Source organism: Rhinoraja longicauda, chromosome 9 (assembly GCF_053455715.1).
Source record: "Rhinoraja longicauda isolate Sanriku21f chromosome 9, sRhiLon1.1, whole genome shotgun sequence".
Lineage (NCBI taxonomy): Eukaryota > Metazoa > Chordata > Chondrichthyes > Rajiformes > Arhynchobatidae > Rhinoraja > Rhinoraja longicauda.
The window spans coordinates 35,124,384-35,147,976 of record NC_135961.1 but is presented as its reverse complement, the minus strand read 5'-3'; the positions used below and the strand labels follow the sequence as shown (position 1 = coordinate 35,147,976).

At 41.8% G+C, this 23,593-nt stretch overlaps 1 protein-coding gene across 1 annotated transcript in view; it reads right to left on the bottom strand.

Moving 5' to 3' along the window:
* Window positions 1-13,461, bottom strand: part of edaradd (EDAR-associated death domain) — a 36,270-nt gene extending 22,809 nt beyond the window's left edge. The window contains exon 1 of the mRNA XM_078405856.1: window positions 13,236-13,461. Coding sequence (XP_078261982.1) covers window positions 13,236-13,275 — 40 coding nt within the window. The 5' untranslated portion in view covers window positions 13,276-13,461. The remainder of the gene's footprint in view (window positions 1-13,235) is intronic.
* Window positions 13,462-23,593: the final 10,132 nt, after the last annotated feature.

Genomic DNA, 23,593 nt, shown 5'->3' with positions numbered 1-23,593 from the left:
CCAAATTATAAAGTAGGAAGCATGGCAATCAATTTACAAACAGGAGAATGGAATTCTTCCCGGTGACAGCTTTGTAAGCACATTAACGGGATAACACAACTAATAAATATACAATAAACAATAATACAATAAAGCGCTACCATCATCTCACTGCTACTGTCAGGAAGGAGGTACAGGATTTTTAGAACGGGGACCTCCAGGTTCAAGAACATCATCTCCCCATCACACATCAGGTTCTTGAACCGTTGTGTACAACCCTAACCACAACCTTACCTCAGCATCAAAGTACTATGAACTTTGTATAGGTTGCACTATGTACTTTGGCTTGCATTACAATAGTATTGTTATCTGCTATAACTTCTGCTTAAAGTTTTCTGCGATGAATGATTCAACTGAAGAGAATATTCCTTGGCGATATGACAGATTCACCTTACATAAAAAGAGCTTCAGAGCCTCAGCATGTAATGATATTTGCTATTTATGTGCCCCAAACGTACACTACTGCTTTTCCTCTGCACAAAAAAAGGTCTTTGAGCATGTTAATATGCAAAACCGTGCACGTTTCCTAACATCGCCAATTTTTTGTTCTGTTGTCATTCTTTATTGATTTCTCTAATTTTGATAACAAAATTGTTATCAATCTTCAGATATACTGAGAATTTAAGAACTTCCGTAATGCTGCTCAATAACTTTTCATAATCACAATGAGATTGTACCCTCTAAAAATGAGTGATCTGGGAAATATAGAAATTGGTGAGCAGTCTAATAGTTGATAAATGAGCAAATCGTAAGCCATTTAAGTTGAGAATATCATGCAAGCATTGATGTTTAGATGCGAGATTTAGATATCATCTTCAATTAGAAGATGGCACAAAAGTGTCACCAACTGAAACAGATCGCGGTTTGAATTAAATATTATAAAAGTTTATTTAATTCCTTTGCAGAAGCCGCTAGTGGATGGCATGATTTTAAGCCAATAAACCAATTATTTTTCATGACATACATAAGAAGCATAAAGTAATCCTACTTTCATCTGATACAACATGATTAAAAAAGCCACCACTGTAAGTTACATTCTATTACCAAACCTTATACCATGTGAGAACACTGGAAAAATTGAACCCCTTTTTAACCCGGTATGGCCTGTACTTCAATGAGTGCAATGATCTGATAAGCAAAATATGTTTCTGTTTCCACTGATGCTGCTTAACCTGCAGTGTTTCTAGCATTTTTTGATTTTAATATTTATTTATGAATATCTTCTATGTAAAGATTGGCAATTCATCAACTATTTTGGTCTGTTGTAACATTGATATTTATAGTTTACAGAATGGTAGAGCTATTTTCAATAATGCTTGCAAAATAACTCAGTGCCAGATCCTGTCTTTCTCTGAAAAGTCCCCTGGGGTACATTGTACACCAAGGCAAATAAATAAACTTTTATATCATTGCTAAATTATTTTTCATGAGATTGTTGGTCACTTTCCTTGTATATTCAAGGTGTTTGCTGGTGCATTATTTTCCCCCACAAATCTTGCCCTCTTTGCCTTCTGTGCATATGAACATTATTGGTCTATGCGTTTCATGATGCGTCACCCTGCAGTAGCTTGCCTAAGTGTCTATTACTTACGTATTACCGATGTCAGCAGAAAGGACATCATAGTGATGGCTAAACCACTCTTTATCTAACATGTGAACAATTTTTTCAATAGATGTGGGTGCCTACATTCGACACCAATACAAATCCACATTTTAGGAAAGTATTAAGAAAGGAAACTGTAACATAAATGTTGCAGGATCTTGTAGGGTTAGTGCCAGGATGAAGACTAGAGATAAGAAGAAACTACATAATCTTTGATCATGAAACATATTCCTTGCCATCAATTGGTTGTATGAATGTCATAAAAGGAAAAGAAAAGTATTTCTAGTTTTACTCGTGTTCTAACTGCACTCTTTGGATTAACTTGTTGCAGTTGAAAGGTTTCGCTTTACATGTTTCCACATGTCAAAATCTTTGAAGTGAGGAACATGAGCTGTGAAGAAATGCGTTTGCCTGACTTTATTAATTATCTGTAGAACGCAAACAATTGGTTAACTCCTCAAATACTGTGTCATTTTTACAATATCAAAACATATGGCGCAAAAAACTATGCGCTGTAGGTTATAAAAATATTGTTACAAATTATATAATATTCATAAATATCTAGAGGATTTTTGGCTATATTAGCAGTATCTTAATTTTCATAATGATTTAGGATGGTCTCATCCAAACTAAATTGATGTTCCAGAATTCGTCAGGCAGGGCAGCAGTAAATGATTACATTATTTTTATAAGTCACACAAGTCATGGTGTTACCAATGTTTTCTCAAGAGCAAGTAATGTAGGAAAGTGGGAATGAAGAGTACCTTGCTTATGTTCTTACTTTATATCTTTACTCAAATAAGGAATGAGCTCTAGGGAATAGACACTTGCCATTTTAAGCCAGTGCATTAATTAATTATTTTTGACCCGATGTTATATTTATCAGATGGAGCAAAATAAAGCTCCATCGGTGACTCAGGCTAAATTTAAAACTGCCAATATTGTTACATTCCAATCAGTTTTTCATTATAGTCATCAAACATATTTCACAAAGAATACTTACAGTTATCTAAGAAGATTTTCATCTTGTTCTTTTTTGTCCTTTGTACGGGAATTGGAGAGATTTGCCTTGGTTTGATCTGTCTGCCATGTGCAAGACAAATGTAACCTAGGTAATCAAATTAATCTACTGGAACCTCAGCTAATAAGAATATTACCTTATATTGCCATGGAGGGGGTTACATCAGGGCCTAGCAATCTGGAACTATTCATTAGGATAGGAGAGGACCAGCAGATAGTACTGAGATGAGGTAGCACAGAGGAGGGAGTACTGTAGAATGTTCTTAAACATCAATGTCTTCCTGATCCACCAGAGGGTATGACGTTAAATCAATATTTGGACTATTCATTTCCGAATTTGTATTTACATAAGGTTAAGAAGATTGAGTCTTCAGCAGATTTTTTTGTATTTGCATTTTACTTCCTTAGGTTTATTCCAGATCAAACATGGACACCATTTTTTAATTGACTATATCTGCTGCCTCAGAGATCCAGCAAACCAGGTTTGATCCAAACCTCCAGTGCTGTCTGTGAGGAGTTTGTACTTTCTCCCTCCTGTTTCCCCACACATTCCAAAAGATATGCAGATCAATAGATTAACCGGACTCTGTATATTGTCTCTAGCATGTAAATGAGTGTTAGAATGAAGATGGGTTTATGGGACTGTGGGGAGAATAAAATGAAATGACTGCAGGAATAATGCAAATTGATGCTTGATGATAAATTGGTGTGGTCTTGTTGGGTAGAAGGGCCTTTTTCTGTACTGTATGACTCTCTGAGTGGTTCAATGTCCATGCTTGGTTAATTGCTAACATCAATTATCATCTGGCTTCAAATGGAGATAACAAGTATTCTGCTGGAATTGTTAAGGAAACTCTCAAGGATTTTTAGATTTTGTCACCAATTTCAATTGTTTTTCTTGAATCCACAAACCTCTGACATTGCTTATATGCCCCACTTTCATGACTTCGATGACTTTATTTGAAACTGAATTATTTTCAAATGACATTGAAGTGTTATTTTTTACTTAAATGTTTCCGTTTAATTCTTTAAACCAAATTTAGTTCAACAAGGCTCGTGTATTCAAAATCCCCACCTTGTTAAGATTTCTGCAAGAATTGTTCTGTATTTCGGCAAAAAATTGGCCAAACATCGTTTAATGCTGAGCTTTGAATATTCTTGCTTCTTCACAGCATAACCATTCAAACTGATCTCTTGGCTTCTCCATTTGAAGCCTGATAACAAGAAAGTATGAGAATATGTTTGATACCACATAGTTTCATAAAGTTTGTGAAAAAAGTAGATTGTCAGAAACAATCTCTTCAAGCAAAACCCAACATTCAGATCGACCAGTTTTGCTGGCATCTTATCTGCCAAAGCTATCTTATGTCCCCTTTTGGTCCTCCTGATTTCCCTTTTAAGTGCACTCCTAAACCCTCTATATTCCCCAAAAGATTCACTTGATCCCAACTGTGTGTAGATTCATTTTCTTCACCCACAAGGTAAATATTACATTTAGCTACACAAAGATAATTCGCAAAGGTACAGTTTTTATTTGAAATGTATGCTGATTTTAGCTAAATATATATGGAGGAAATTATAGTCATGGAAAGTACAGCACGGAAACAAACCTTTCAGCCGACCAAGTCTATGCTGACCATCAGAAACCCGTTTTTACATCAATCCTATCCAAGTCCATTTTATTCCTCCACATTCCCATTAACTACTACATTTTATCACATATCTACACATTAGAGGTAATTTACAGTGGCCAATTAGTCTTGTTAATTGGTGAATTCAAGCTGTTAGGAAATATTTTCTGAAGAGATGAGACCTTAAATTCTTTAATTGAAACATATTTCCATTTTAATTTTCCTCCATCATTGTGTATTTTGCAAAACTTGTTCTGTCCATGTATTTGTCTTCTTCCTTGATCTGTATCTTTCTCAGCTTCCCTCACTCTATAGTTTTGCTTCATACTATTTTTTGGATGTTGTCACTTCCATGCCAGCCACATAATAGAGAAAACAGACATATCCATGCACAATATATAATACTAGTAAATAATAGCTGAACTGTTTTGAACTAGTCCTCGTGGGAATTAATCCAAAGTATTAAACTCTGAACTACTTGACAGTTTACACACATAATTACACATGTGGAAGCCCTAACAATGGTAAAATGTACACAGGTACATACATTACTCTTCTAGCACTGGACTGAGAGTACTATTTAAGAAAAATTAAAGCAAGCTTTAAATGGAGTATAAATTGTGCAATGTTGTGATGTAAACAAATTAACCTTTGTGCCTCATGTTCAAGGAACATTGTTTTGAGAAGAGGTTTTAATTCACTGCCCTGAAGGTAAAGTATACAAGCTGTTAGGCCTAAACCCTCACTTTGGTAGAAGCCAAATATGTTCATTGCCTCAGATCCAGATCATTCTGCTGGTTTGACACTATTAAAAGATGCTGCCATTTTTCAACTGTAAGCTACTTTTACAAACACTGAAAGATGAAAAAGATGAGTAAGTGTTCCATTCCAAAGCTAATTTCAAAATACTATATAAAATACATTCCAAAATATCTAATAAGAAGGTATTATAGAGAAAGGGCTAGTAATTGTACTACTGATACATTATACAGCTTCACAGCTTCATTACCTCACACTCCTTTCAACAGTCTTTACAAAGAATTTGAATTAGAGACACCAACTGTTCCCTTGAACTCTCTCCAGTAAACTCCAGTCCAAGTATTCCCCATGTCGACTATAATTGCAAACAATTGTAGTCCTTTAAAATTTTCCCCTCCATTCAAATGTACTGTCATTCTCCCTTTCAGAGATGGAGAAAATAAAATGAAGATCCTAACCGATGTAGGACTCCTTCATCAATCATTGAGTTTGTAATTCTGTGAGGAGAGAGGCTCTGCTTATTGGAAACAACATAAATCTATTTGAGGAATTAAGTGTTGGTAAATTAAATAGGAGTAATAACCACAGAATATTAATGTTTAACCTTAAAATAGAAGATGCAAAGTTGTCCAAAGTCATGTGGTAACATCCTGGGTAGCAATTGGAAGATATTCAAGACCATAACCCTTGGACTATTGTTGAGAACTTCATATTGTTAGGCTTGGATGTGCCTATATGAAGGTGGTAAGCTATCAACATGATGTTCTCAAAAGAACTATCTTTAAAATTAAATCAAATGAATGGCTACTGATCCTGTGTGACATCTCAGCTCCACAGAATGGTAAAGAATCTGAATAACAGAAAACTTCTACCTGAACCCAGGCTTTCAAATTTAAAGCTGTCAAAATGTCCTTGTGGAATTGCTCAATGCCATTAACCCACTAACATTCAACATAGTAGCTTAACAGTAGGAGTTCAAGGGCAAACATAAATCCTCAAGAAACACCTCATGGTCAATTATAGGAAAATGCCACGCTCAGACAGCCACAGAAAGTTCAGGTATTCATCATGATGCCAGTCATGTAAAAATAGCCTACCTCCTTGACTGCCAGAAGCAGAAATCCAACTTCACATGCAACTGCAGACAGATAAATCCCGATGGTACCTAGACTTTAAACCTCTGCCAATATGAGGTTCGTTACTAGTTTCCAAAACTTTAATCAGCCAACACCTACAGCCATAATCGCCCACCACACCTTGTACGTACCTCTATAGTGTTGCAAACCTAATTGTTGTATGATCTAACTGTCTAGAAGAGGTAAATGTGGGTCTTTAAAACTAATGTTCTCACTTCTGCTGGATCGGAAGGGCGGAGGTGATCCCCTGTGCCTTTAAAAAATTAACTGACCACTTCCCATTCCCATTTGTTTACAGAATCTTCTAACTGCAAGTCTGTACCACTCAGGTCTGGAGAACATTCCTATAGTCCCTGGTTGCAGCCACCTGATATCAAAATCCCACAGCTTCCTACCAGACTGACAGTGAATTTGCTGAGTATTGAGGCAACGGTATGAAGATCAAAAGAGACTTCATGTCCTGCTCTCTCCCACTATTCTGCCTACTCCTGGGCTAGTGAACTCTTCTTGACCCCTTACAAAACTGGACTCCTGATGATGAATAAGCTTAGAAAAAAATATTTTTCTCCTCTGCACTCCCCACTGGCCAGCTCTCACTGGCACTGGCCAGCCCACTTCAATCTGCCCATATAGTTATCCTGTAGAAAAAAATAACTGCAGATGCTGTTTAATACACAAAAGGATACAAATGCTAGAGTAACTCACCAGGTCATGCAGCATCTCTGGTGAACATGGATTGGTGACATTTCGGGTGAAGACCCTTCAGACTGACAATCTGACTCATATCAATCTGAAGAAAGATCTTGACCCAAAACATCACCCATCCTTTTTCTCCAGAGATGCTGCCTGACCCACTGAGTTACTCCAGCACTTGTGTCCCATAGTTATCCTATTGACATTATCATACTAACTTCGTCCAAATGTAGACAGCATTATTTTGCTGACCTCAAAATGCTAGGGTTCAACAGCAAAGTTCAAATGGTAAAGAATATCCAATGGTATACTGAGGAAAATACACCTTATACTGTTAATCACAAGCAAAGCTTCACCCTCAGCTTTGCTGGTTGTTTACGTCTCTGAAACTATTCAGAGAGTCATTCAGATTGCCTTTTAATCCACTGAGTCTATGCTGATCATTAAGCACCCATTTACAACAATCCCATTTTATTCTCCCCACGTTTACTCCATCCCCCTACCACTCATCTACATACTTGGGGCAATTGGGGTATGCAACTAACCTAGAAAATTGAATGTCTTTAGGATGTGGAAGGACATTGTACAGGGCATTGGTGAGACCACACCTGGAGTATTGCGTACAGTTTTGGTCTCCTAATCTGAGGAAATACATTCTTGCCATAGAGGGAGTACAGAGAAGGTTCACCAGATTGATTCCTGGGATGGCAGGACTTTCATATGAAGAAAGACTGGATAGACTCGGCTTGTACTCGCTGGAATTTAGAAGATTGAGGGGGGATCTTATAGAAACGTACAAAATTCTTAAGGGGTTAGACAGTCTAGATGCAGGAAGATTGTTCCCGATGTTGGGGAAGTCCAGAACAAGGGGTCACAGTTTAAGGATAAGGGGGAAGTCTTTTAGGACCGAGATGAGAGTTTTTTTTCACACAGAGAGTGGTGAATCTGTGGAATTCTCTGCCACAGAAGGTAGTTGAGGCCAGTTCATTGGCTATATTTAAGAGGGAGTTAGATGTGGCACTTGTGGCTAAAGGGATCAGGGGGTATGGAGAGAAGGCAGGTACGGGATACTGAGTTGGATGATCAGCCATGATCATATTGAATGGCGGTGCAGGCTCGAAGGGCCGGATGGCCTACTCCTGCACCTATTTTCTATGTTTCTATGAAAGCAGGAAGGTTGGAAGAAATCTATATGGTCACTAGGAGAATGTGCACACTTCAAATTGGAGATCAGTATTGAATCCAGGACGGGGAGGCAGCAGCACTCGTAGGTGCCCAACTGTAAATTGTTGAATTGTTTTAAAAGATAAAATGAACCAAAACACTAAAAATACACTTTTAGATAACTAAAAGCATTAAATGTAAACGAAATAATTAAAATGAAACACATTTTCCCTACTCTATAGCCCCACAATTTCCTCAATATACCAAAGAAGCAGAGGCTGAGAAAATTTGGCATGTCTCCAATGTCTCTTACACACTTCTACAGATGCACCTGAGAAAGCATAATGTCATGTTGCATCAACCTGATGGTCTGGCTTGGGAAAAAATCTAATCGAGACTGCAAGAAATTGCAGAGAGTTGTGGATGTAGCCCATTCCATCATACAGACCAGACTCCCCAGCATTAACTCCATCTAGACTTCACAATGCCTCAGAAAAGTAGCCTAAATAATCAAAGACGCCCCCATCCCAGTCATTCCTTCTTCCCTCTCCCTTCAGGCAGAAGATACAGAAACTTAAAAGTGTGCACCACCAGTCTCAAGAACAGCTTCTTCCCTTCTGTTATCAGACTTCTGAACAATCCTACCATAACCTAAGGTACTGTCCAATTCACCTCTACCTCATTACGGAGATTGGACTTTATCTATGGAACAGGTGTACTGCAATGCTGAAACAATATTCCGTACACTGTATATTCCTCTTTGCTCTAGCTAATGTGTTTGAGCTTGATGATTGTATTTATGTATAGTATTAGCTGATCTGATTGGATCGCAGGCAAAAGAAAGCGTTTCACTGTACTTCGGTACACATGACAATAATAAACCTAAACCTAATTATCCATTATATCAATGGAGGTGCAAATCTTAATCCAAGTCCAATTTGTAATTTAGAATAAGAACTGGCACAATTTTTTGCTTTTAAGTATGTCTAATCCTGGATCCAAGAGCCAATTCATCACTATAAACGCTGGGGAATTCCCATAAAATTGTGCTTTGCCACTGGATTATATGGGAAGTCCTGCTGTGGAAGATCTTGAAAGATGCTGCTTAGTAATTCTGGACTTCCATATTTGACTATATATACAAGGAGGTCCTAGATTTGCTTCCACTTAACCAGGTAAAACCCAGCAGTCCTGTCCAGACCACTGCTACTCTTTGAAGAGAGATTGAATCAACTCAAAGCAATGCAAAGGATTTCTCCTGCAATCAATGCTAAATTGATAGTTAATCAAATTTGCCATAAACAGTCAAGCACCAGAGCATTTATAAGGCGTGAAATCATTAGATAACTAGGGCTAAAATATAAAACACATAATCTCATTGAATTAACAGGCCTGAGAGTTAAATGGCCTTCTCTTGCAGCTATATTAATGAGTCAAATTTTCTATTATTTTCCAAATAGTGACACAGGGCAAAATGTAATTGAATTGTAGGAAATAGCCATGATAAAACACATGAACGAAGCACAGTTCAATGATAACAGATATGATTGTAAGTAATTGAGATATGGATTCTGTGAGAGTTTCTATGCACAGTTAACAAATACTGGTAAAATCCTGTTGAAACAACAAATGCTTGCTCAGCATTCCTGTTCTACAGTAGCTTATGGTTCAAAGGAAAATCACTTCTGACAATTGGCAAGGAAGGAGATAAAGGTGCAGCAACTTACTGTCATATAAGCTTCAGGTGGGTTTTGTGGCTGTGATTACTCTTAGGAGCTCATACTCCTGCTAAACTGGAGTATGTATTTTCCTTTCTTTGTACCACTGTCTCATTGTCATCCACTTAAAATTTAGACATTTCTGGAGTAGAGATGTATATTACACAGAATAGGAACGTAGCAGAAAGAGAACCATCTTACTCTCAGGCATGTTTATTCAAGTCGAGTTTAACTGTTTTATTTTATCCTAATCCCATTTACCTACCATGACTGCATGCTATTAGAAATGCTCTGATCCCTAACCATTTTGGCAAGTTGATTATCAGTTTAAGAGCACATTAGTTATCTGTCACAAAGTTGTCTGCTAACTGCACCTGGATATGTTAGGCGATCTCCTGATGAAAGGATTCAGGGCAAAGAAATTTCAGGACAATATGACAACAATATATTTGAAACAAAATAGTATGTTTACTGGAAATATGAAATACAGGTAGAAGATGCTAGAAATACTAATTGTTAAAACATTGTGGGCTCATAGTCATACAGAACAGCCTTTTCAGTCCATTCATTACAATCTGACCAACTCACACCCATTTACATTATACCTACAGTAATTCCATATCTATTCTCCACACATTCCCATCAACTCCCTGCCCCAGATTCTACCATTCACCTACACTCTGGGAGCAATTTACAATGGCTAATTAACCCACCTATAAAATGTGAGAACAAATCAGAGCACACAGACGAAATCCATGTAGTTAAAAGGAAAATGTAAAAACTCTGCATAGACAAGATTGAATCCAAGGAACTGCAAGCCAGCAGCTCTATTAGCTGCGCCATAGGGTGACACACTGAATATTTCCAAATTTTTATTCCTTATGTCCAACTTTGATCACTGTATTAGTTACAGACAGAACAGACCTGGGAGTGAAACGAGTGCCTTTTTTCATGTAGAAATTTACACATATATTGATGGTAGGTGACACCTCCATCCCCCACCTAGACGGTCTCATGCACCTCCAGTTCTTCCATGAACAGACACCCAATCAATGTCCCTCAACTAACACCCTCCTCCACCCATCTAAGATGTCCTCTTTCTTTTGTAAATGTGGTTTCTCCCCTGCTATCATAGATGGATTGCAGAGACCACTGCATCCACAACTGCTTGGTTAACTCATTCCTTCCCACCCAAACCACCCCCTCCCCAGGTATTTTCCCGTGCAACCGATGAGATGTAACACCTGTCCCCCTATACCTCCTCCCTCACCTCCAGCCAACAGTCCTTCCATGTGAGATTCACATGCACCTCATCTACTTTATCCAGTGTTTCCAATGTAGCCTTATGTACATCGGCGAGACCAAGTGTAGACTCAGCGACCATTTTGCCAAACACTTGCGTTTGGTCTGCCAAGACCTACTTAATCTCCCGGTGGCTAGCCATTTTAACTCCCCTTCCCATTCCCAAACTGACTTTTCTGTCCTGGGCCCCCTCTCTTACCAGAGTATGCAAATTGGATATGCAAACAGTAACTCATATTCCACTTGAATAGTAGCCAATGGTGAGAACATTGAATTCTTCAGTGTTCAGTAACTACATATCCTCTCCCGCTACCATCCCGTTCTTTTCTGCCCCTCCCTCCTGTGCCCCACCTGGACTCGCATCGATTTCTCCCCTCCCATTCCACCTATATACCTTCCTCTAGCTTCACAATTTGCAACACTAATCCTTTTGTCTCGCACCTTCTGTCTTTTCATCTTCGGCCTTTGCCTAATAATACTCCCCTCACCTGTATGCACCTATCACTTGTCAACCTCTGCCCTTCTAGCTTTCTTTCCCCAGCTCCCCACAATCAGTCTGAAGAAGGGTCCTGACCTGAAAGGTCACTTCTCCATGTTCTCCAGAGATGCTGTCGTACCTCCTAAGTTACTCCAGCATTGTGTGTCCTTTTTTGCCGTTCCTTGTTTCTATTCTCTAATTGTTCCTTAAAAAAACTAAGTAAACACTGCTCTGGTGTGCTATTTCCTTCGGCTAAGCTTCCCTATTCCCCTAGTCTTCACCTGCTGTTGCGTATATTCCACCTTCACAAGTATGGCAGAAGGAGGTTCGCCACATCCACTGTAAAGATATTTTAGATTTGGGAGTGGGAAACAAAAATGTCAGGTCTCAAACACGTCAAGTCAAGTTGAGTCAAGTCAAGTTGTGTCGAGTCAAGTCGAATCAAGTTTAGTCTATTGCCATTTGCACACTCCTTCATGATTACATCGACGTACTGGGCTTAGGACGGGTTATCTGAGGTGTTAGTGGCCAGGAATCTCTCCACCACTGTCCAACTAATAAAAACTGCACTTATAAACGGCACTTGTTTCATCAAACCCATGCCATACTCCTGCAAGAGCACAACTTTCACTCTATTCAATAGCTTTTTCTGATTGCTTTTATTTCTTCCACAAATATCTATTTAATTTCCTTTTGAAAGTGACAATTAAATCTACTCCCCTCTCAGGCTGACAAACCATTTTCCTCGTGACAGTTTCTCTGCTCTACGGTGAATAATCCCAATTTCTCCTGTTTATCCACATGACTGAAGTCCCTTATCCCTTAGTGCAGTCTGCTAAGTCATTCATGCACCCTCTTTTTGGCTTTCCTATTGTGCTATAATCAGAAGATAGACACAAAATGCTGGAGTAACTTAATGGAGCAGGCAGCATCTTTGGATAGAAGGAATGGGTAACGTTTCTGGTCGAGACCTTGCTATAATAAGGTGCTATAAATAGAATTGTTTCTAATAATCTATTTGCAATGAAAATTGTGCGTTAGTCCACCCAAAACAGTTGGCCAGGGGAACACTTACATTTGTTTTATCCTGGTGTCAGTCACCAGGAGTTTAAAAGTATGGCATTCTTTATCTACAAATCTGCCTGCACTGGAATACAAGTGGATATGTAAAAGGACATTTCCATTGAGCAAGTGGCAGAAAAGTACGATTCATTTCTAACCTATCAGAGCAATAAAGTTACAATCGGAAGAGTCCTGGACAGCAGGGAAATTCTGAACAATTCTTTGCAAGGAAAGATAATGATGAGTATTTTTTAAATGTATGGTAATTTATTTTAAAATTTGAATTCAAGCCAAAGTAAAATATCAAATCAAATACGAATTAATTTTCTGCAATCATTCACCAATACACGACTTGAGCTACTTAATATATTACTGACGTGATGCCCTTGTACAAATTAAAACTGATCAGATATGATATTCGATTCCTTATACACTTCGGAATCAAAATAAACTCCAATCAATGCATTGCAAAGAGAGCAATCGAAATGACAGACTTACTGTAAAATCACAAGCATCAAAACGTGGCTTGAGCGCATTGTCTTGCCTTTATTTTTTTTTAAACTGAGGAAATAAGGTAAAATTAAACAGTGACACAGACGGAGCAACTGCTGCAGCACAGGTTTACATTACCTTCAGACACTTGGCCGTCCAGTGGATCAAGGGTCGCCATGCAAGCAATGTCTAGTGAGGCTGGCCGGGAGAGCTGCTGTAAATGAGGTGAAGCGAGAGTGGAGGGTGTGCAGCAGTACGGACAGTAGCGGGGCTCCACTTCCTGGGACTGGAAGGTGCGATGCACAATGTTTTTCTTGAGAAGTGGACGCGCGCTCTCTATAGGTATGTCACTCAGCTGGGGAGAATGAGGCGAGCAAGTTTAAATGCTGTTGCATTAAGTAGAAACAAGCAACCACATATGCTGGTTTACACAAAAGGACACAAAATGTTGGAGTACCTCCAACACTGTGTCCTTTTGTTGTTGCATTAACCTGAATTATGAAACCGCGCGGAAATAATATCCTCCAGTGATCCAGTACTGCACTGTGCAAATGACACTATTGTTTTTGCGCACTTGGAAGCTGAGTTCTTTCTATTGTTGTCCTTGTTCACTAAAGCATCGGGAAGGATGAATCTTGAAGACAAATGTCCTCTTACAAGCTGCCCACACAGTTTCAAAATGCCCTCAAAATGCAGAGCCTTTCTAAATCTCAAGATTTGTACACACCACATCCAGTAGCTCCTCCTTACTCTGCTAGTCATATCCAAAATAGAATACCAGTGGATTAGTCAAATGTGATATTCATTTACATGAATCTAGGTGGACTCTGCTCAGTCCTTGCATTTTCTTTAAGGCATTCTGTAATTTTATCCTTCTTTTTACAGATTCCAGCATTTTATAGGTAACAATGAAAGGCTAACAGGTCAGAAGTTGCCTGCTTTCTCTTTCTCGCCTCAGGTTCCTATTAAATCTTTCCCATCTAGCCATAAACTTATGTTGACTGGTTCTTGATTCCTGTACTCTGGGTAAACGACTTGCATTTACCCTATCTATTCCACTCATGATCCTGTACACCTCTATAAGACCATCCCTCAATCTGCACTCCAAGGACTAAAGGCCTAGCCTGCCCAATCTCTTTTTAGAGCTCAGGCCCTCGAGTCCAGGCAACATCTTTGTAAATCTTCTCAACACTCTTTCCAGTGTCATCCTTTGTATTTTACTCCTTATTCCTGAAACATAGCATGTCGTGGTAGAGCTGCTGCCTCACAGTGCCAGAGATCTGGGTACGATCCTGAGTGCTCTCTGTGTGCAGTTTGCACGTTCTCCCTGTGACCGCGTGGGTTCCTCCTGGAGCTCCGGTTTCCTCCTACATCCCAAAGACATGCACGTGCATGTATATTAATGATTTGCACGAAGGGATTGAAGGCTTTGTGGCCAAGTTTGTGGATGATACGAAAATAAGTGGAATGGCTGGTAGTGTAGAGAAAGCAGGGACTCTGCAGACTCTACAGATTGGCAGAGAAGTGGCAGTTGGAATATAGTGTAGCAAAGTGTGGAGTCATGCATTTTGGTAGTAAGGATAAAGGCGTAGACTATTTTCTAAATGGGAAGAGAATCCGGAAAGCGGAGGTGCAAAGGGACTTGGGAGTGCTGGTGCAGGATTCCCAAAAAGTTAATCTGCAAGTCAAATCAGTAGTAAAGAAAGCAAACTCAATGCTAGCATTTATTTCAAGAGGGCTTGTATACAAAAAAAGGGATGTAATACTGAGGCCTCAATAAGGCACTGGTAAGGCCGCATTTGGAATATTGTGAGCAATTTTGGGCACCATATCTGAGGAAGGATGTGCTGGCTCTGGAGAGGGTCCAGAGGAGGTTTACAAGAATGATCCCAGGAATGAGGAGGTTAACCTATGATGTGCATTTGTTGGCACTGAGCTTGTACTCGCTGGGGTTTAGAAGAATGAGGGGGGACTTCATTGAAACATACAGAACAGTGAAAGGCTTGGATAGAGTGGAGAGGATGTTTCCACTAGTGGGAGAGTCTAGGACCAGAGGTCATAGCCTCAGAATTAAAGGAAGTTCTTCAAAGGAAGGTGATGAGGAGAAATTTCTTTAGTCAGAGGGTGGTGAATCTGTGGAATTCTTTGCCACAGAAGGCTGTGGAGGCCAAGTCAGTAGATATTTTTAAGGCAGAGATAGATTCTTGATTAGTACAGGTTTCAGAGATTATGGGGAGAAGGCAGGAGAATGGGGTTAGGAGGGAGCGATAGATCAGCCATGATTGAATGGCGGAGTAGACGATGGGCTGAATGGCCTAATTCTACTCCTATCACTTATGGCCTTATGATGTTTGTTGATTAGTTGGCCTCTGTAAATTGCCCTTAATGTGTAGGGAGTGGAAGCAAAGGTGATATCACGTAGAACTAGTGTGATCGATATGAACCTGAAGGGTAACTTTTTTACACAAAGGTTGGTAGGTGTATGGAATGAGCTGTATTTACTGGATTTTATATTGCACTAAATGATATTTTGTGTATCCTGCATCTGTGGACAGCTTGATTGTAATCATGTATAGTCCTTCCACTGACTGGGTAGCACACAACAAAAAAGCTTTTCGCTGTATCTCGGTAAATGTGGCAATAAATTGAACTAAACAAAACAAGTTGATAGACACAAAATGCTGGAGTAAGCATTTCAGCAAAGTGCTGGAGTCAGCGGGTCAGGCAGCATTTCTGGAGAAAAGGAATAGATGACTTTTTGGGTTGGAACCCTTATTCAGACTTCTAAACTATGGGTAACGCAAATCGGTAATATATATTAAACAAATAAAAACTATACATTAATAACCATTAACCATGGAGTAGAGAAGGTACTCTTACCCAGAGTAGGGGAATCAAGAACCAGAGGACAGAGAGAGGGGAACAATTTAATAGGAACCCGAAGGGCAACTATTTCACACAATGGGTGGTTGGTGTACGGAACGAGCTACCAGAGGTCTGAAGAAGGGTCTCGACCCGAAACGTCACCCATTCCTTCTCTCCAGAGATGCTGAGTTACTCCAGCTTTTTGTGTCTACCTTCGAGCTACCAGAGGAGGTAGTTGAGGTCAAGAGTGTTTTATTGTCATATGTCCCAGATAGAACAATGAAATTCTTACTTGCAGCAGCACAACAGAATATACATTGTACACTGTAAACAATATAATAAACAAACAAAAAAGTTCCGTGTATGTATATATCTACATATGCACAAATATATATCCATACATACACACCCCCACACACACATACATATAAAAAACAAACTAACAATAATAGTGCAAAAAGACAAAACCAATGCTCCCAAGTCTATGTAGTTCAGAGCTTATTTGGAGGTTGTCGAGTTTAATAGCCTGATGGTATAGGGAAGAAGCTGTTCCTGAACCTGGACGTTACAGTTTTCAGGCTTCTGTACCTTCTTCCCAATGGCAGGGATGAAATGAGTGTGTGGCCAGGATGGTCTGGCTGTCTGATGATGCTGGTTGCCTTTTTGAGGCAGCGACTCTTGTAAATCCCTTCGATGGTAGGGAGGTCAGAACCCGGGGCAGTGTTCACCACTTTTTGCAGTCTTCTTCACTCCTGGGTGTTCAAGTCATCGAACCAGGCCGTGATACAACCGGTCAATATGGTTGTGCTGGGTCCAGGAAAGATCTTTAGAAATATAAACACCCAGAAATGTGAAGCTTTTGACTCACTCCACCATTGTCATGTCGATATGGGCATGTTTGTGAATCCTCATCCTTCCTCTTCCAAAGTCCACAATCGGTTCCTTGGTCTTACTGACATTGAGGGCCAGGTTGGTGTCCAACAACGATGGTGTTGTCAGCGAACTTGAAGATGGAGATGTCAGGCTCAACAGTCATGAGTAGAGCAGGGGGCTGAGCACACATCCTTGAGTTGGTTATTGAGGTAGGTATTATAACAACATTCAAAAGACATTTGGACAGGTACACTGATAGAAAGAGAGGGTGGGGTCGCTCTGTTGGTAAGGAATGATATTCAGTCCCTTGCAAGGGTGACATAGAATCAGGAGATGTAGAATCAGTATGGACAGAACTGAGGAATTGTAAGGGTAAAAAGACCCTAATGGGAGTTATCTGCAGGCCCCCAAACAGTAGCCTGGATATAGGGTGCAAGTTGAATCAAGAGTTAAAATTGGCATGTCGCAAAGGTAATGCTACAGTGGTTACGGGAGATTTCAACATGCAGGTAGTCTGGGAAAATCAGCTTGGTAATGGACCCCAAGAAAGGGAGTTTGTGGAGGGCCTCCGAGGTGGATTCTTAGAGCAGATGGTACTGGAGCCTACCAGGGAGAAGGCAATTCTGGATTTAGTGTTGTGTAATGAGCTTGTGTAATGAAGGGCACTCAAGGTAAAAGAGCCATTAGGAGGTAGTGATCATAATATGATAAGTTTTAATCTACAATTTGAGAGGGAGAAGGGGAAATCAGAAGTGTCAGTATTGCAGTTGAGCAAGGGTGATTATGGAGGCATGAGAGAGGAGCTGGCCAGAGTTGACTGGAAAGAGACCCTAGCAGGGAAGACGGTGGAACAATAATGGCAGGTATTTCTGGGAATAATGCAGAAGGTGCAGGATCAGTTCATTTCAAAGAGGAAGAAAAATTCGAAGGGGAGTAAGAGACGGACAATGGCAGACAAGGGAAGTCAAAGACAGTATAAAAATAATAGAAAAGAAATATAACATAGCAAAGATGAGCGGGAAGCCAGAGGATTGGGACTCTTTTAAAGAGCAACAGAAGATAACTAAAAGGGCAATACGAGAGAAAAGATGAGGCACGAAGGTAAGCTAGCCAAGAATATAAAGGAGGATAGTAAAAGCTTTAGGTATGTGAAGGGGAAAAAAAATAGTTAAGACAAATGTGGGTCCCTTGAAGACAGAAGCAGGTGAATTGATTATGGGGAACAAGGAAATGGCAGATGAGTTGAACAGGTACTTTGGATCTGTCTTCACTAAGGAAGATACCAACAATCTCCCAGATGTACTAGTGGACAGAGGTCCTAGGGTGACGGAGGAACTGAAGGAAATTCACATTAGGCAGGAAATGGTGCTGGGTAGTCTGATGGGACTGAAGGCTGATAAATCCCCAGGGCCTGATGGTTTGCATCCCAGGGTACTTAAGGAAGTGGCTCTAGAAATCGTGGATGCATTGGTGGATCATTTTCCAATGTTCTATAGATTCAGGATCAGTTCCTGTGGATTGGAGGGTAGCTAAAGTTATTCCAATTTTTAAGAAAGGAGGGAGAGAGAAAACGGGAAATGATAGACCAGTTAGCCTGACATCAGTGGTGGGGAAGATGCTGGAGTCAATTATAAAAGAAGAAATTGCGGAACATTTGGATAGCAGTAACAGGATCATTCCGAGTTAGCATGCATTTACGAAGGGGAAATCATGCTTGACTAATCTTCTGGACTTTTTTGAGGATGAAACTAGGAAAATAGATAAGGGAGAGCCAGTGGATGTAGTGTACCTGGACTTTTAGAAAGCCTTTAATAAGGTCCCACATAGGAGATTAGTGGGCAAAATTTAGAGCACATGGTATTGGGGGTAGGGTACTGACATGGATAGAAAATTGGTTGGCAGACAGGAAACAAGGACTAGGGATTAACGGGTCCCTTTCAGAATGGCAGCCAGTGACTAGTGGGGTACCGCAAGGCTCGGTGCTGGGACCACAGCTATTTACAATATACATTAATAACTTAGATGAAGGGATTAAAAGTAAAACTAGCAAATTTGCAGATGACACAAAGCTGGGTGGCAGTGTGAACTGCGAGGAGGATGCTATTGAGGATGCAGGGTGATTTGAACACGTTGTGTGAGTGGGCAGATGCAGTTTAATGTCGATAAATGTGAGGTTATCCACTTTGGTGGTAAGAACAGGAAGGCAGATTATTATCTGAATGGTGTCGTTAGGAAAAGGGGAAGGACAAAGGGTATCCTTGTTCATTAGTCACTGAAAGTAAGCATGCAGGTAGTGAAGAAAGCTAATGGCATGTTGGCCTTCATGACAAGAGGAGTTGAGTATAGAGTGATTGCACGGCAGGCGAGGTCACGGCCCCTGACCCGTACTGTTGCCACGCAACGCCTACTAGAGGGCACGCTGTGTACTGCAGTTCAATGTTGTGGCTGCACTTTGCTGCAGCTCGGCTTTCCCCGGACCCTCCGGCTGGTCTTCTGCCATCAGCGCGTCTCCGGCTCCCTCCCGGTGCTCCGAGCGTCCCAACACCTCTCCCCGTTCCCGCGTTCCTCTAGGCTTGGCACACCTGCTCCGCGCCCCGCTTCCTGCGGCTGTTCGGCCCCTCGTCGCTCCTACTGGCCCTCCAGCCCTTCTCCCCGCTCGCCATCTCCATCAGCCGGGGTCCGCTTCCACTTAACCGGCGTAAAAACACTTCGTGGCTGGGGCCGCCGAGCAGAGTCGTGGCCTGGTCTTCCGCCTATGGCCTCGGCTCCCAGCGCCCGGCGCCCAGCCCAGCTCTCGCTGCTGCTCGGCTTCCGCTGCCGATCGGTCTCCACTGCCGATCGGCCTCTCCCGATCCTCTTCCTCCTCCTCTTCAGGCTCGACACTCCGCTCCTCCTCCTCTTCCACCGCCTCCTCCTCCAAGGCTCCCTGGGCCCTTTGCCCTCAGGCCCCGGCGGGTTGCCGACCTCCAGCGCTCGCTGTTTCTGCCCTTGCAGACCCTCCAGGCCTCTTGGCTCGGGTTCTTCCCACTGCTCCTCTCCCAGCTCGCTCAACCCCGTCCTTTTCTCCTTTCCTCCTCCTCCTCCTCTTCCTCTCCCCCCGCCAGCCGATCGGCGGCCCTCTGCTTCTCGGCCTTGCTCTCCTGGCTCCCTTCCCGGCCACGTTTCCCCTTCTCCCTCCGGCTGGCCAGACGTCTTCCCAGCTGCCTCTTCCTCCGCCAGATCCACCAGCTTCTTCCTCACTTTTTACAGCACAAAACTTGGCCTTTTGGCGGCTTTTTAAAGGTAAGAATGTCCATGTTGCATGTATTGCATGACTGTTTCAGGGGGGAGTGGACGTGGACTACAGGAGACCCCAGTGGCTGTGCCTATTACAAATAGGTATACCCTCTTGGGAACTGTCAGGGCAGAAGACGTTTCCAGTCCGAGTGGCGGACCTGTTGGTAAGGATACTCGACAGGGGAGACCGAAGTCAGGAAGAGCCGTAGTGGTGGGTGACTCCATCGTCCGAGGGACGGACAGAAGATTCTGTGGCAGCAGGAGGGACTTGAGGATGGTCTGTTGCCTCCCTGGTGCCAGGGTTCAGCACATCACGGACCGGCTTTAGAACATCCTAGTGAGGGAAGGCGATCAACCTGAAGTCGTTGTGCACGTGGGCACGAATGACGTCGGGCGGAAGAGGAAGGAGGTGCTACAGCGGGAGTTTAGAGAGTTAGGAAAAAGACTGAGAAGTAGGACGTCGAAGGTGGTTATCTCTGGACTGCTACCGGTACCTCGTGCTGGTGAGGCCAGGAACAGAGAGATAGAGGGTATGAATTTATGGCTGAGGGGCTGGTGCAGAGAGCAGGGATTTAGATTTCTGGACCACTGGGATCTCTTCTGGGCTAGGGGTGACTTGTACAAAAGGGACGGGTTACATCTTAACAGCAGGGGGACAAACATTCTGGCAGGCAGGTTTGCTAGTGCGACACCTGTGGCTTTAAACTAAGTAGTGGGGGGGAGGGGTTAACAAATTGGGAATATGAAGATGAGGTTAAAGGGAATACAGGAGATATTGCAGAAGACTCTCGGAAGAATGGGAACAGAAGTTCCAGAGGGGAAAAGAGATTAAGGGCAGGGCCATTTGTGACCGATGTGAGAGGGGAGGTAAATACAGAAGTTAATGTGTTGTACTTAAATGCGCGTAGTATAAAAAATAAAGTGGATGAGTTTGAGGCTCAGTTAGTCATGGGCAAGTATGATGTTGTAGGGATCACTGAGACATGGCTACAAGAAGACCAGGGCTGGGAACTGAATATTCAGGGGTACACAACATATAGAAAAGACAGACAGGTGGGCAGAGGGGGTGGGGTTGCTCTGCTGGTAAGGAATGATATTCATTCCCTTGCAAGGGGGACATAGAATCAGGAGATGTTGAATCAGTATGGATAGAAATGAGGAATTGTAAGGGTAAAAAGACCCTAATGGGAGTTATCTATAGGCCCCCAAACAGTAGCCTCGACATAGGGTGCAAGTTGAATCAGGAGATAAAATTGGCGTGTCACAAATGTAATGCTACGGTGGTTATGGGAGATTTCAACATGCAGGTAGACTGGGAAAATCAGGTTGGAATTGGACCCCAGGAAAGAGAGTTTGTAGAGTGCCTTCGAGATGGATTCTTAGAACAGCTTGTACTGGAGCCTACCAGGGAGAAGGCAATTCTGGATTTAATGTTGTGTAATGATCCTGATCTGATAAGGTGACTAGAGGTAAAAGAGCCATTAGGAGGCAGTGATCACAACATGATAAGTTTTACTCTGCAAATGGAAAGGCAGAAGGGAAAATCGGAAGTGTCAGTATTACAGTATAGCAAAGGGGATTACAGAGGCATGAGGCGGGAGCTGGCCAAAATTGACTGGAAGGAGGCCCTAGCAGGGAAGACGGTAGAACAGCAATGGCAGGTATTCCTGGGAATAATGCAGAGGTTGCAGGATCAATTTATCCCAAAGAGGCGGAAAGACTCTAAGGGGAGTAAGAGACATCTGTGGCTGACAAGGGAAGTCAAGGACAGCATAAAAATTAAGGGGAGGAAGTATAACATAGCAAAGAAGAGTGGGAAGACAGAGGATTGGGACTCTTTTAAAGAGCAACAAAAGTTAACTAAAAAGGCAATACGGGGAGAAAAGATGAGGTACGAGGGTAAACTAGCCAATAATATAAAGGAGGATTGCAAAAGTTTTTTTAGGTACGTGAAGAGGAAAAAAATGGTCAAGGCAAATGTGGGTCCCTTGAAGACAGAAGCAGGGGAATTTATTATGGGGAACAAAGAAATGGCAGACGAGTTAAACCGTTACTTTGGATCTGTCTTCACTGAGGAAGATACACACACTCTCCCAAATGTTCTAGGGGCCGGAGAACCTAGGGTGATGGAGGAACTGAAGGAAATCCACATTAGGCAGGAAATGGTTTTGGGTGGACTGATGGGACTGAAGGCTGATAAATCCCCAGGGCCTGATGGTTTGCATCCCAGGGTACTTAAGGAGGTGGCTCTAGAAATAGTGGAAGCATTGGAGATCATTTTTCAATGTTCTATAGATTCAGGATCAGTTCCTGTGGATTGGAGGATAGCAAATGTTATCCCACTTTTTAAGAAAGGAGGGAGTGAGAAAACGGGTAATTATAGACCAGTTAGTCTGACATCAGTGGTGGGGAAGATGCTGGAGTCAATTATAAAAGACGAAATTGCTGAGCATTTGGATAGCGGTAACAGGATCATTCCGAGTCAGCATGGATTTACGAAGGGGAAATCATGCTTGACAAATCTACTGGAATTTTTTGAGGATGTAACTAGGAAAATTGACAGGGGAGAGTTGGTGGATGTGGTGTACCTCGACTTTCAGAAAGCCTTCGACAAGGTCCCACATAGGAGATTAGTGGGCAAAATTAGAGCACATGGTATTGGGGGTAGGGTACTGACATGGATAGAAAATTGGTTGACAGACAGAAAGCAAAGAGTGGGGATAAATGGGTCCCTTTCGGAATGGCAGGCAGTGACCAGTGGGGTACCGCAAGGTTCGGTGCTGGGACCCCAGCTATTTACGATATACATTAATGACTTAGATGAAGGGATTAAAAGTACCATTAGCAAATTTGCAGATGATACTAAGCTGGGGGGTAGTATGAATTGTGAGGAAGATGCAATAAGGCTGCAGGGTGACTTGGACAGGTTGTGTGAGTGGGCGGATACATGGCAGATGCAGTTTAATGTAGATAAGTGTGAGGTTATTCACTTTGGAAGTAAGAATAGAAAGGCAGATTATTATCTGAATGGTGTCAAGTTAGGAAGAGGGGATGTTCAACGAGATCTGGGTGTCCTAGTGCATCAGTCACTGAAAGGAAGCATGCAGGTACAGCAGGCAGTGAAGAAAGCCAATGGAATGTTGGCCTTCATAACAAGAGGAGTTGAGTATAGGAGCAAAGAGGTCCTTCTACAGTTGTACCGGGCTCTGGTGAGACCGCACCTGGAGTACTGTGAGCAGTTTTGGTCTCCAAATTTGAGGAAGGATATTCTTGCTATTGAGGGCGTGCAGCGTAGGTTCACTAGGTTAATTCCCGGAATGGCGGGACTGTCGTATGTTGAAAGGCTGGAGCAATTAGGCTTGTATACACTGGAATTTAGAAGGACGAGGGGGGATCTTATTGAAACATATAAGATAATTAGGGGATTGGACACATTAGAGGCAGGAAACATGTTCCCAATGTTGGGGGAGTCCAGAACAAGG